General features: G+C 45.3%; 1 protein-coding gene across 8 annotated transcripts in view; it reads right to left on the bottom strand.

The window, feature by feature from the left end:
• LOC308382254 (nuclear factor 1 B-type-like) overlaps positions 1-13,100 on the bottom strand; it is a 126,102-nt gene extending 113,002 nt beyond the window's left edge. For 7 of the 8 annotated variants that reach the window (XM_080859951.1, XM_080859954.1, XM_080859955.1 and 4 more), the window contains exons 1-2: positions 10,218-10,699; positions 4,266-4,797 (exon numbers count right to left, since the gene is read on the bottom strand). In XM_080859951.1, the coding sequence (XP_080716077.1) occupies positions 4,266-4,797; positions 10,218-10,247 (562 nt within the window). In that variant the 5' untranslated portion in view covers positions 10,248-10,699. Of the gene's footprint in view, positions 1-4,265; positions 4,798-10,217; positions 10,700-12,796 lie in introns of those variants that run through there. The other variant, XM_080859952.1, reaches the window with a different exon arrangement.
• Positions 13,101-15,216: the final 2,116 nt, after the last annotated feature.

Raw genomic sequence — 15,216 nt, 5'->3', positions numbered from 1 at the left:
CTCTGAAATGTTTTCCAGATTGCAGTGTTTAAATAAAAAAAATAAAAAAAGATTTGGCTAAAAAACAAGAAATCCATCCAAAAATGAATTCAGCAATTAAAGGCAAAAATAATTCCTGGGCGCTTTCTGCAGAATTCATGTTGCTCACTCTTGCAAACACCAATCAGCTTGATATTGACATGATGGATGTTGTCTGTGGACACTGATTTTCAATTCACTGGATCCCCAAGCTTCGTTTTCATAAGAAAACACATTTGCATATTTGCAGGGAAACACTATGAGAAAGAAAAGAAAACCTAGTGAGATAATACTTCATTCTCCTTCCCTTCTCTGTGCTCCAGGCCTGTTTATGAACTCGGAGCAGTGGGAGCAAAGAGCTGACACGTCCTGACTCGACCCAGGAGATCCATGACAAAGAATCGGGAACATGTGAGCAGAGTTTAAAAACGAAGACTAAAGCTAACGCTAAAGTGTGACATGATGAGCTACGCTAACAAACAAAGAGGTAAAGAAAACTAGAGGGAGAACCAACACATTTATTTTTTTTTTTTTTTTTCAAGTCGACTCATTTGCGTGGCTTCCATAAGAGGCCTATTGTGTAGTCTGAGCAAACTTGGACCTCAGCCAGCATCACAAGAGACACGCCTGTCCTGTCGTGAGTAAGCCAGCGAGCGCGTTCAGTAAGGTCAGAGCATCCCCGGCCCCGGCTGCACACCCCATCCCACCCCCCCCCCCAGCCCAGACACACGATTACACCTAAGATGGGAAAATCGCAGTGATGTTCAGTTTTCCAAATTCTTCCATCGTAAAAAAACAAAAACACTGGGCAGACGATGGGTGGTGTTGAACACGCGGGCAAAAAAGGGGCATAGACGACCCCCCCCCCCCCCCCCCCCCCCCAAGTCCCTCCCTCACTCCCTCACAGACCACCAGCCTGAGTTGAAGTAGGCACAATGGCTGCCAGAAGCGTTTGAAAGCTTAGGGGGTAGGACATGGCACACTGCCCACCAACTAACACACCACCACCTCCACACCACACCACCCCCCTCCTGCCACCCTCACCCACACTCCCTTCGCCCACCCCCAATCCGCTCTCTGCCCAGCCTCCCCCACCCACCACCCCGGCTGGCATTCATCTCCCCATACACAAGGGTGCCATGGCAGATTCTGTCTAGCTTAGTGCAGTTCCGCACGAAAACAAGAAGGCTAAGTGCCCCTTGTTCCATTCAGCGGCCACAGACCATCCCAGTGTGGTGGCTGCCATTAATCCCTCTCCCAGTGCCCATCTGCCTTAGTTATTATTGCACAACCAGGAGAGGTAAGGCACGGCACGCCGCATCCTTCATTAAAACAGGATGAGTAGGACCACTGGGTTTGTGTCTAACAGGGGCCGAGAAGTAGGAATTCCGTAAGAAAGGTGCGAAAACAAATAAGCAGGACGTCTGCAGAGTGTTCGCTTCCAGGTTTCAAGTCGCGGTAGCAAAAACTGAAAGACTGTTGGCTAACGTGCAACTTCTGCGCTGAGAATTATGAAAAATTCTCACTCATTCTATCATGAGCAAACGCAAGACAACTGTGCTGTAGAGCGGTATTATTATTTCAGCCGTGTAGAATTCATCTACTCTTTTTGTTTCATTTTTTTTTGTGTGTGTGTTTTTTTTCTTTTCTTTTAATGCTGTGCGGTTTTTCTGAAGAACAAAGCGCCACGGCGGTGACGGCGGCGGCAGTGCTAGCGGTGGCAGCCATTCTGCTACTGTTGAGAAAGTTTCCAGCTTGCCCACTGCATTGCGGATGCCAACCAACGAATCAAAGGCACGCTGCAAGCAGACAAAGAGGGTTTGATGCCAACCTCCGTACCTCTAACAACCATTACTGGCAATTTCACTGCCTCTCTGCTGGCACCATGCAAACAAAATGGCGGCCCCTCCGCCGGCTGGCATAATGTGTCCGCATTGTTCCGGCATGGGCATAGCTTAGTTTAGCGGGAATTAAACACTTTGCATCCCAAACCTTCAGCCACTACCTAGACGGGTTGGACTTTTTAAGTATGGTTTTCACTTTCCCCTGTGAGCTTGTTGTCTGCTGTCTGTCCTAAAAAACTGAAAAAAAGATATGAAATTAAAAAAAAAATGCGATATGATTTCTGTGTGTAGTCTGGGATCGAAATGATCCAAAAAGCAAGCCAATGTTTGTTCTCCGCGATACCTTCTACTCCAGTGAAAGCATATTTTCAAGAGGAGTCTGCCAACTTGGCACCGGAGAGCAGAAGTTACACACTTCAAATTGTCACATACGGGTATGTACTCTCATACTTCCCCTGTGATCCTATTTCACTCGGCTCATCAAATTACACTCAAACTATTTCACTGACCCTGAATATCAAATGCAACTGAATCCGAATATATCTTTTTTTAAATTACAAATAAAAGAGAATTTTCCTACATAACAGATATCCTGGGTGGTGATCTTTTCAAAAATATTAAAAAAAAATATAATCGTGTTTTATTAATTAGATTTGAGATGCAGAAGCTGCTTTTGTGCGATTGTGAAGAGGCCCCGATGCCGCGAGAGATTCTGAGCGGCCTGGAGAGTGCCACCCCGGAGCCCCAGCGCCATCCTACAAAGACACAAAAGAGGGTCTGATGCCAACCTTGATGCCAGTGGCAACCCTTTATTGTCACTCTGCTATGCCTTCTGCTGCGCCTGGCACTTCTCAGAACATAAAATGGAGGCTTGAGTCCGCGTGATAACGGCCTTCTACACTGCATCTCATCTCTCTCTCCCTCTGTCTATCTGTTTTTCTCTCTGTCTGTCTCTTTCTCTCTCTCTCACACACACACACACACACACACTCTGACAGTGAAATATGTAGAGCTTTTTTGTGCTTATGACATTCCACACACACTTGAATGAGTGGCCGAGTATTCGTGCCAACGCCTCCGTCGCATTGGAAAGCACGCGGTGAGGAATGGTAGCATTTAAAAGCTTTTCCTTTTAAACAGAAACCCAGCCAGTGACAGTGATTGTGAGAAAATAGCACTCGCTAGACCTCCATTTTGGCAAAGGTGTCTGCATTCTCAGACTCGGGCGCTGACATGATCCGAGCCAGCTTTGTAGAATGCAGCGAGATCCACACTCAGCTTTTCGTATGGCAGAGAGAAAAGTATCGACGGCTCACAAAAATATTTGCTGCAAATATTCCAATATGGATCGTGATTTTTTTTCTCATATTTTCTGTTCTTTTTTTTTTTTGCCCTGAGAAAAACATCTCTTGTAGTTTCCCACCGAGAAACAGCTCCACAATAAGGAACTACAAACCACACAGCTGAAAACAATCATCCCACTTCAAGACCTGAAGCATTGCATTGTATCTTGCATGTTTTATACACCCTGATCAGAAAAAAAGGAATATGTAATTGTTTCCATATTATTTTGAAGGTAAGATTTTTCGACGGTGTAGTGATTGAGAACCTGTACATGTGTATTTTTCCTCATAATTCATCATGACGGTAAATCAATGCTAGAACATTCTGGCTCTGTGTAAAAGACCACTCTTTCTGATTCCAAGTGGTAGCTGAAAATTATGGATAAAAAAAAAAATCTGCCAGTGCAGGTCGAAATTAATGTTCAGTTTGTTACAGAAAACAAACAAGACCAAACCATTCCTAGGTGTCTTTCTCTCTCCTATTATGTGTTTTATTATTTTAATTCGGCATGAACATGTTTTTGATAAACCTCCGAACCTCAGGCTGTTTCTTCTGTTTTTATTACATGTGCGTTCCTGTCAGCTTTATTCACGTAACTGATAGCATTCCCCTCCAAGAGTCTGGGTCTGATTTACGCCGATAAATAACACCGATAAATAACACTGACACTGTTTATAAAACTGCCAATGCAACATATGAGTGGAAATTTCTCTAACTTATAATCTTTTATCTCTCACTACATATCAGTTTTGTAATGCATTCCTCGAGGTAAAATATGCCTTATTTACAGAAAGTGGACGCTGACGAGATGTTTTCTTTTCTTCTTTTGCGAACATCTGACAAAAGACTGCTTAAGTGCCCCTCTCCCAAACCCAAGGGACTAGAGTGTGTGTGTGTGTGTGTGTGTGTGTGTGCGACAGGGTGAAGGGTGAAGAGTATGATCTAAGCTGCACTTCTTTGTCAGCTTGTCAACACACACACTCATACACACTCATACACACACACACACACTCATTCACACACAAACACACATACAAACACACACACACATCCGCTTACCTTGGTCCTGGACATAATACGCGAGAAACAAGTCCAGCTCCTTGACCGACACGGTGATGTGGTGGGGCTGGACGCAAAGTGCAGGGTTGGTGCAGTGAGGGGACTTGACCAGCCGCTCGCCGTCGGTACTTTCCAAAGGGATGCCCTTGAAGAGGATCACCATCACCAGGTCCAGACGCCACACTTTGTCGGCCTGTCGCAGGCAGTCGATGCGGCGGATCTTGCCCTTCTGGTCGGGGTTGGAGAGCACACAGCACGGATGCTTCTTGCCGGTGACGCTCAGCACAAAGTCCTCGCGGTACTCCTGCCGGATGTCCTTGCGGAGCTTGGCCAGCAGCCGCGAGGCCCACTTCTGTTTGATCTCAGGCTTCTCGCCCAGGAGTTCGTCCTTGACCGCGCGCTCCTCGTCCTTGGACATCCGCTTCTCGTGCTTCTTGAAGTACTTGCGCTTGCGAGCCTGCAGGTTGAACCACGTGTAGGCGATGGCGCGGACGTGCGGGAGTAGAGCCTCAATGAAGGGATGAAACTCATCCTGTCGGTCGGGGCGAAAAAAGAGAAAACAGAGCGAGAGAGAGAGGGAGAGAGAGGGGAGAGGGGAAGAGAGACAAAAAGGGAAAAAAAAAGAGGGAGACAAAAAAGTTAACGGGAGCAGTCGTTGAACAGAAGTGACCTTTTGGCAAAGGCTCTCACTCAATTAGCCAAGACTTATCTCGGCCAAAACCAAAAGACACACTCTCTTTTTTCCCCTCCAGCTTTTAAATACAGCTACGGAAAAAAAAGCACAACAAACAACAAAACAACAAAACAAAAACACAATTCATGTCGCACCCAACCCGAGATACATGAAACCACGCCGGGGCTGCGATCCAGTCAGAAACACAGCGGCTTTTAAAAAGCGCTGGCCACTGTAAACAAACTCCACATTACGCAGCAATGACCTAACAAACACTTGGGCACGTCCCCAAATCAATCCGCTCCAAGTTTACAAACACAGCACCTAAAAGAACAATAACATTCCGCCTCAATCTAAATAACAAACAGCATTCATTCACAACCATTCTTGGCGTCAGCGGCCACCCGGGGGGAATGGCCATCCCGTCCACCATCTCAGCCTCGGGGTGGGCGATCCTCGTGGGCCAGGTGTCGGGCGCAGGTGCCACGGGGAAAGTGCCGTGTGGGTGTGCCGTGTGCTGGCGGTGAGGAGCGAGGACAGACGGACGGACGTCACCGCGTGGTTCCTCTGCCAGAGCCACAGTGGCACAGAGCGCACATCTAAAGTGAGGCTCCAGCTTGGAGTGGTGCGGTGTGGTGTGGTGTGGTGTGGTGTGGTGTGGTGTGGTGTGGTGTGCCGTGCCACAGCGCCTAGCGTATCGTAACGTAGCAGAGGGGAGCGTAGAACAGCGCTCGCTCAGAGCATGCTCCGAAACACACAGCAGCCCAGCCGCCTGCCTGGCACTGGGGGAGTAGAGCATGCGCCCCTCACACACACTCATACACACACACACACACACACACACACACACACACACACACACACACACACACACACACACACACACACACTCGTTTCTCTTATCGAAGCAGCCAGCATTCCAATGCAGCCCTCACAGAGAGGGGGGGTGGGGGTGGGGGGATTCGAAGCAGGAGGAACGTAGTCACACACACACGCACACAGCCGACAGGCAAGCAGAAGAGAGAAAAGCCATCTCCCAAAGTCTGTCCTCTTGTCATTTACATACACACACACACACACACACACACACACACACGGCCTTTGGAGCATAGTTGCATGGATGCATCGTGAACGTGAAAGATTCTGCAGCAATGCAGGGAAATTAAATCATCAATTTATTTAAAAACGTAATTAAATAATTTGCATGCCAGCATTTATTTAAACAACAGTTGTAATGCTGAATGAAAAGTGTTTATTTTTTGGGATAATACTGCCAATCCACACTACGTAACGTTACACAAGCACAGTTAATGTAGACAAGTAATTCCACCATGAGATATCAATGAATGAAAAGTTAAAATTACAGATGCAGACAATACAAAGTCTACTGTAGGCACACAATCCAGTGGGCCTTGTAATGCTAACCAGATCCAGTTTCTCATTAGTTTGATAATATTTTAAACGCATTTAACTGCCATTGTGCGGTAATCACATCAGTGAGTGAATGCCTCGCTTTAATACTGGTCTGCTACTGAGTTTAATGCTAGTAGCCAACAGGCCAGTTCTTCCTGGGGGGTGATGTTGCTCCAATTAAAATCCACGGGTCTTTCAATAGCTTTTTAATATATTTACCACGTATAAACCTGCATATGGATTTCTGTCTATACCACCTTGTGGTATGGATGCCACAGTTGTTTCTGTTATATTTTTTAATAAGACAGTATCTGAACTATCCTGTAGGCCTAATAGAATGGTAGAATTTGTTTAAATTGGAAAACAATTAGAATTTTATAGAAGTTGCACTTACAGTGAAGTGGCCTTAAAAATATGTAGCATTTAGACATAGATCCAGTCCAGTTGAAAAAGGAGATTATGAAGGCCTTATGTAAGTCCTCCTAAGATTAAAAATCATCTGATTAATAAGACGTTTAAAGGAAAAACAGAGTTCAAATTGGAGCGTTTATATCTATAAATAAAAATGTGAAGGACAAGCTGCCTCGTGATGCATCAAGAATCGTTTTATAATAAAACCACTACCCTTTGAATCGTGATAGAATCGAAACGTGTGGCCAGTGAAGACTCACACCCCTAACACACACACACACGCGCGCGCACACACACAGCATTTTGTGAGATAAAACCTTAAAGTACACACACACAGAGACAAACCACAGGCAAAGTTTCACAGCCGAGGGATAGAACAGGGGGGGTGTTGCTCCGCTTAAGTAACTGAGGCAGGGGCTCCATTGAGGAGGCTAATTCACCGCGCCGACGCACGGCCATTATTCCACCTCCCGACGAAATCAAACCAATATGGACAATGAAACTGGCATCCTGGCACACAAGGGCACATTCTTGGTGGCGGTGATCTCTGAGGTAGGAATGGCATTAGAGGTACTCATGCCAATCTGTAGCTTCCCTCAAGACTAAGGGGGTTAAGTCGTGTTTGTGGTGCACACATGTCTTCTCTGTCTTTCCCTGCCCCAGCTTGTTCTATCGCACTCAACAGAAAAAAAAAAGAAAGAAAGAAAAAAGGCGCACCGAACAAGATGCCAATTTTTTTAAACACACAATTAACGGCTATTTGTGCACCATTTCTGGGAGTCCGTGTTCATCAGAGAAAAACATGGGAGGCATCGGCAGTCGTTCCAGGAGGACAAACAAACAGTCGCGTTTCATTTCAAGGGAATTTCATTATCAGAGAAACAAACAGTAACTAAGGCACAAATGAGGCAAGCGTTTTTAGTGATGCAACTCCTCCTTCCCTAATTCCCTGCTCTTCTCTTGCAACCAGTATTTGTCCTAAAGGTCGAGTGCAATACTTTTGTCACTGTTTGAAGTACTTTTCCTCGCTTCTGTTATGCCTCTTTGGATGAAAGCATCTGCCAAAAAATAATCTCCAATGGAAGAGCACGCAAACGCTTTCACTAACCAAACCCAGTCTACCACAGACCACTTTCACTAACCAAACCCTGTTAACCACAGACCACTCTCCACACACACACAGACACACACACACACACACAGACCACTCTCCAAAGCTCCAAAGGCACATGTCCGCAACTCAAATAACCAATGACAGAAAAAAGCCTGGTTGGAAAAGTAGGAAAGTGTGTGTGTGTGTGTGTGTGTGTGTGTGTGTGTGTGAGAGTGTGTGTGTGTGTGTCTGTGTGTGTGTGTGTAGGTGTGTGTCTGTGTGTGTGTGTAGGTGTGTGTGTGTGTGTGTGGGTGTGTGTGTGTGTGTGTGTGTGTGTGTGTGTGAGTGTGTGTGTGTGTGTGTGTGTGTGTGTGTGTGTGTGTGTGTGTGTGTGTGTGTGTGTGTGAGTGTGTGTGTGTGTGTGAAGACATGCCCACCTGGGCAGTGGTGAGAGTGTGGTAAAAGAGGGGCCCCAGGACGGGACGGGACGTGACGGGAGCACAGTGCACACCGCTCCACCTGTGAACACCGTCTCCCTTCCTCTGCGCTCACATTGGCAGGCCCTCTGAACAGGGCCCGGCAAGAGTTAAACCACATATTGTTCTTTGTGTGTGTGTGTGTGTGTGTGTGTGTGGCGAGTAGCGGTGCTCTAGGGAGACCGCAACCACTAGTGTGTTCCATATCTCTGCCCCCACGCGTTAGCCCCCATGCTTAGGCCGGGGAAACCACACACACACACGCACACACGCACGAACACACACACACATGCACAGAGCCTACTCTGAGAGCTCCTTCTCAGCCAGCTGCACCTACTCCAACACTCTCTCTCTCACAAACACATGCATACGCAAAAATGCACGAAGATACACACAAAATAAACGCACACTCACATACACGCAGATTCGGAACAACTGCATATTAGGATAACAAAGACAAAATAAAGGCTACTCACAATTATAAACTAAAGATTTGCTATAATGCTACACAGGTCCCCACCACAGCATTTTAGCACCAATGTGTGTGAAGCGTGCACACTAATTCCACTGTTCATATTGATAAAAATTGGGGCAATATTTCCACAATTTCTGCATTTCTAATTAATGGGAATATAATGATTTGTTATTTATTAATTTATGAATATTTGTTCTGACCTAGGAGCTCTATAAGCCAATATTAATTAATTTTATATTTCTAAGAGGGGAAAAAAATTGTGTCCTCTGAATCTCTCATTCAGAGAATGTACTTCATAATTTCACACAATTTGGTTGTCTGGTTTTGAACAAAATTATTCATAACCCCCCCCCCCCCCCCCCCCCCCCCCCCTAAAATATGACGGAAGAAATAACATTTCATCATGAATATCTTCTCGGTTTATGAAATATGGTGGATTTGTCAGAGATAATCACTCCAAAAAATACAGTCCGATATGGCACTATCTACAGTGACAAGGTGTGCGGCATTTACGGTCGAGCAGTCGCAGTTCCTCTTTGCTCTGGCCATATCTCAGTCGATCACTCTCCGATGCCAAGGAAAATATAAACAGTAAAAATGTGTCAGCCAAAAAAACTGTGCGCTCTCTCCAACGACTGAATCAAGCCTTATCATCGTTTTCATCTTAATTTGCAAAGAAGAGAGGGGCTTTCAGTCATACTTCAGTTCCCGTAAAAGACATCGCAAGAGGACAAAAAAGTTTATTCGAAGAGAGTGTCAAAAACGTACTTTAACTCTACTTCGGACAGGGATTAAGGTCAGTAGCTGGAACGCTTTTCGCTTCTAGACACCGCTAACACCGCGAGTGTCCCTGTAAAAATCACCCTGCGCTTTGTTTTATCGTGAGGACCACGCGGTTATTAGGCCTACTAAAATCAAAAGTTTACACAAGACCAAAGAAATCTGAAAATGCATGAGGTCAAACCGCCAAACGCGGGCACGCAGATAAGACACGGACTGCACCGTGGTGTCCAGCTTTAACTAAGGTTTTCAATTACAGGGGCATCCACGAACACTATTCCACATATCTGCACAGTTGTAGCCATTGTACTGTTCCTCTAAGTAACAAGTTTAATGTCTTTAGCACTGCAAATCGGACATGCTGCAACAATAGGCACACGCACTTTTGAACATGAAGTCGATCACATTTGCACTGTGGTCGCGATCGCCAGATTATCAACACTTGTCCCCCGTATTACAAGATACGCTCATGTAAAATTAAGGTTTTATATCGTTAAAATAGCATAAAGTACTGTAATGCATCAGTTATACAAAGTCATCGTGAATATTGCAACCGGTCATTAAATATATGCATTAACAAAGAAACCGCAACAGTGGTATGATAATCGATTTTAAATGTTAGGACGTATACCTGCGTCAGACAAATCGGAGAATACATCATGACCTTGTTCGACCAAAAAAGATACTTCGATCGGTCCAAAAGTCCCCCGGATGATCAGGTAAATGGATCTTATCGGTTCATTCTCGGCTGTGTGAGCTGCAACTTCTGTGAAGTTCTCTTTATTAGAAACCAAGTGAAGCGTCTTATCCAGGAACACCAAGGAGCTTTGAAAATCCACAGGCTCTACGCCTATACGTCCTGTTCCCTATGCGTCTCAGACGAACAGAAGATCCAACCAGATGAACTTCACGCGCGCCGGATGCATCAGTTAGGATTCGGTTAATCTCGGGAAATGAGTAACAGAAAATAGCGCCACTACCATCGAGGAATACCCCGAGTTTTGACGAGGCGAATTAAAAAATAAAACTCGATCTCACGTGCAATATGATCATAAGCAGGCGCCAAATTTCTGATCCCGTGGTGTTTGCTTTTCAAACTTGATATAATATCAAATACCAGCAACACCCTCCGGTCGGTTCGATCCTGACAAATCAGTCTCACGATTTTTTTTTCATTTAATTACACAGTCATACACTCCTCCTCTTCCAGCAAACGCATTCCATCTCTCCAGCCCACCTTCTTTCTTTTCTACCTCTCCAACCGAAACATATAAAACCACACGGACTTCTTCCTCCCCTCGACTAGGGATGATTGCAGAGAAGGAAGAAAAGTCTGGACCAGCCAAACAGAAGTTGAAACGAGGCCTGAAGCTCAGTGCGCCTTGGGGGAAATTTCCGCTTCGATTCTATACGATCTCAGGACAGTCATATAGAAATGAAATGGAAATTTCTCCAAGTACGATGCACTACAAGCCTTATGTCGACCTTTATTTTGCATTTAGCCTTATGTGCATTCTGATGTGGATATCAACATATCTTGATAACATTATCCCCTAGTCTGTAAGAAAATATCATGTTTTGCTCATACAATCCTGTGCATATAGGCAGTGACAAGCTGACTCTAAACCAGTCTGCTGCGAACCCGGAGGGTGCACGCCGCATCAGGACCAGGTCTGTCCCCAATTCAGATAACACCTGAAGTGTTACTTCTCAGCAAAACAGCCAAACCAGCAACACATTACTTCTAAAACATCGAGGAAGTCCTGTGGAAATACTGTCAGTGCACTTGGGGGTGCATAACATAACTTCATGATTCCATGAAGATCCACTCTATTAACTAAGGGTGTCCCTGACTTAAATGTAAAACAACGGTGTTCAGTTCTTAAAATGAGCGGCGTTGGTATGATGTGTCACAGAAATGTGGTCAAATGTTCACCTGGCAAGACCTGGAAATTACACAATTAGAAGGAAAATATTTGCACGGCCAAAAGGGGGGGAAAAAAACTTGGCACACAACAATGAGTTGGAAGGCCATTTCAATGCATGGCTGCCCCCTCAAGTTGCTGCCTGCAACATAGACTACCAGACTAGTCGCACACATGAATGGGCCTCGTTAATACGTCCTGAGATTTACGATAGACTTAGCCTGGGATCCTAAATCTATCTAGTGTTAAGGAAATAAGCTCTGCTTTGGTAAATATATATATATTTTTTTTTACATATTATTCATTTTAGAGGAATAGCGAATGTAAGTAGACTAATAATTATATGAGAGTTAAGTTTAACTTTGGAACCAAGTAGCCCCATGCAGTGACGAGGAATACCACTGCCCCTGTTGCGGAGCAGGCTGCAATCGACGTGGTCCCGCGCGGAAGAAAGGGAAAAGACCGGCCAGTCCGTGGGACTAATAACGATTCACATCACGTCACATCGGCATCTTGTGTCAAAGTCTAGGCTGACTTCCCCACCCACCCCCTCCTGCCCCGACTCGCAAGTTGCCAAGCGCTAACCCCACTGTGCGTAAGTATGACTTTTATTATCATAAGGGCATTGCCTGAATTTCAATAGGGCGGCTGCAGCTATCCCTCCCTGTCGAGGCAGAAAAACGAGAGAAGGGATTGTGAGCTATGCACCGGGGGTGTCTTACACCAGCATTACAACACACTCCAGAAACCACAGCACAAACAAATGTGTTTCTAATAGAATTAATATAAGACGTGTGGGAGCTGAAAGTACAGCAAGCGAGCACACGGCCGTGGTTGTCTTGCGATCTAGACAAATGCTCGTCCGTCCTGTACATGTGCACCCATAAGGGATGAGGTTTGCACAAATAGCCTGACGTTATATTTTGAGACCAGCTCAGAAGGCGAGTTTCCCATGTAACCGTACTGCGCTACAATGTGCACGAGTGCCCTGCCAAACATACGGGGGGGGGGGGGGGGGACTTCGCGAACTCAGGACAAATGCCAAATGTAGCTGTCTTTCGGCGAAAACTCCACCACCGACTTCTGACACATCGATATGACCCACATAGGAGAGCTGCCAACACACAACATAAACAGCCCAAAAGCCAACTAGTGCCCTCGTCCCGGCCGTGTCCTGGCGTGGGACGGGTGGCGTCCAACTGTTCACATTAACGCAATAGGCTAGAGTCACAGATATCAACCATATGATAATAGTAAAGCAGGGTTTAATGTCATGTTCACGTACCATTGCACTGTACTGCATGGATATAAACGGGAATCCTGGAAGCTGCGTGAAAGAGAAGCCGGTACCTTCACATTTCTCAAGTTCAAAATTGTGCTTTTTTTTCTTTTCTCGATGTAGTGCTTTCAAAAAAATCAACACCGGAAGAGAATTCTTGGCAGACGTACGGCAAAATCAAGTCAGCGAGCACCTCGGATTTTTTTTTTATCTTCCTTCCTCTTTAAGTCAGACTTTTGGATAGGTTTTAGGTTGTTGAGTTGAACGAGATCCAGAAGAGGCTGAGCTTTTGGAACGGGGCAGGTCTGCGCCGTTTACTTTCTCTGTCTGGCGGTCGGCGCAGCTGCTTGCGGCAGCCAAAGAGAGCTGCGCACTTGGACTAGAATCCTAGCCTCTGATTGGTCGCAGCGACGGCGGACCGTGGCATTCTAAAGGCCCCTCACTTCCGCTCGGCAGCCACTGTGCGTATTTGCATATTAACACAGGCTTCGTCCAATCAAGAGCGGGGCCGGCCGAACTTGAAACACGCGGTGCAAGATAGGTTAGAGACCTCAAAGCAATTTTCACCCCGAGGATTTTATTTCTATGAAAGCGGCAAAGGCCAACACAATAAACAGGGACTGGTGACACAACTTCAACTAGAAAGGGAAGGATATGAACAAATCTTAAATAATAAAAGGAAACACTAAACTTGACTTCTGTTTATTCATCATAATTCAATTCTGGTGACCTTTGTAACATTTTCCTTATCGTTGCATATCAGCAGATCATGGCAAAGCCAGAACCCTTGACCAGACGATCCAACAGCCATTTTAAGAGAGAGAGAGCCAAATCAAACTGCTTCCACAAGCCACATTATGGCACTCATCCAGGCCACTTGAGCCCATAGTCACAGATCTACAGCTAAGATAGTTCATAGATCATATCACCAAATACATTGTCACACTGTCTTTAAAACCTCCATGAGGCGGCGTAAAGGACTCAAGTGCGCAATCCAGATGGTTTAGCCTGACTGAGAAATGAAGCGAGGAATAACGGCCACACACATCTGAATTCAATAATTCATTTTAAACATCTTCCTTTTCACGGGTTCGGCAAAAAAATCAAATAGCGTACATTGCATTCATAAATGAGTATTTTAGCCAGGCCCGTACAGGCCTGTAAGACGAAGAGTTTGCCATTGCGTAGAAAACAAAGCAGAGTGCGCAGAGTGTTTTTTCTCTCTCTGATTACAGCTGATTCTGGATCGGACCAGGGTCAGGTCCATTTCATTCATGATCCGTGGAAGTCTCAAAAACAGGACTTCTTTATGTATAGTTAGGACTAGGGACTCAAAAGCAATGTGTTTTTATCGTGTTTTCCTTAGGCTACTATAATTGAGACTGTGGACATCACTAATATCCTTAATAATCCTTATATCACTTCTTAAACGATTAAATCATCATGCATCAAGAAGAAACTGTCACGACTCAATTACATCGTTAAAAGACACTATGTTGTGGCAAACACAGCACTCACATTCAATTGCGCAGAACCTGTCTCACACGCAAGAACATGTGCACTCTCACACACACGCTCTCACGAATGATTCACGTGGGTTTCCATGCACACAGGCAAGTGAACTCACACCTATCACTTCAGATACATGTCGTATGAGTTAGGCTTCATGTGTGACATAAAAAATAGCATGACACAAACAGGAAGCTTTTGCGATTGTTGGAGCATAAATCAGTCAAACCGGTCAGGACTAAAACACAAGTTCGACGCCCACACCAGGCATAGCCTACGGTTTTTTATAATAAGTGAGCGGTCACGTTTATTCTTCTCGTTTAGGCAGTGGTCCGACTTAGGTCGATAGCAAATGCCAAGAATTAGCTTTCAAAAGGTGAAACAAAAAGGCTTTGGTAGCGGCTTCGTTGGGAGGTGGGGTAGGCTGCGTGGCACCAAAATAAGACCTGCTCCCAAAGTTGCACAACAGTACCCTACTTCTAAGGCGCATTCCCCGGCGAGCTAATCGAAGGTTAAAAGCAAACAAACCGGTCATCCAAACGAGCTGGATGTGACGTTTCAACACGTTTATTTCCGAAGTTCAAGTGGAAATGTAGGCTATTTTATAAATATGTATGCGAGGCTCATTTGACGACTTTTTCGCGACTTTGGGAAACGTGACATTAAGTCAGGAGAACTTCAGCAATCGACGTAAGTGCAACGTTGATTGTAGTCCATTTTAGAGGTAGATTAATGACAAAGACTGTGTCTTTTGACTTCGTATGTTTCAGAATGTTGCAGATGGGTTTGAGTGTTACGTAAAGGTAGCATTCCTGAGACCTGCAGTCTGCGCAGAATCTGACGACTGAGCACACAATCGCATAGTCGCGCACCGCTGACTTTAAAGAGTCCTTGACCACAAAAGGGGAAATTGATGA

The sequence above is a fragment of the Sprattus sprattus genome (genome assembly GCF_963457725.1).
Source record: "Sprattus sprattus genome assembly, chromosome: 21".
In the NCBI taxonomy this organism is placed as follows: Eukaryota; Metazoa; Chordata; class Actinopteri; order Clupeiformes; family Clupeidae; genus Sprattus; species Sprattus sprattus.
Note: the sequence above shows the minus strand (reverse complement) of the source record. Positions and strands in the feature narration are given on the sequence as shown.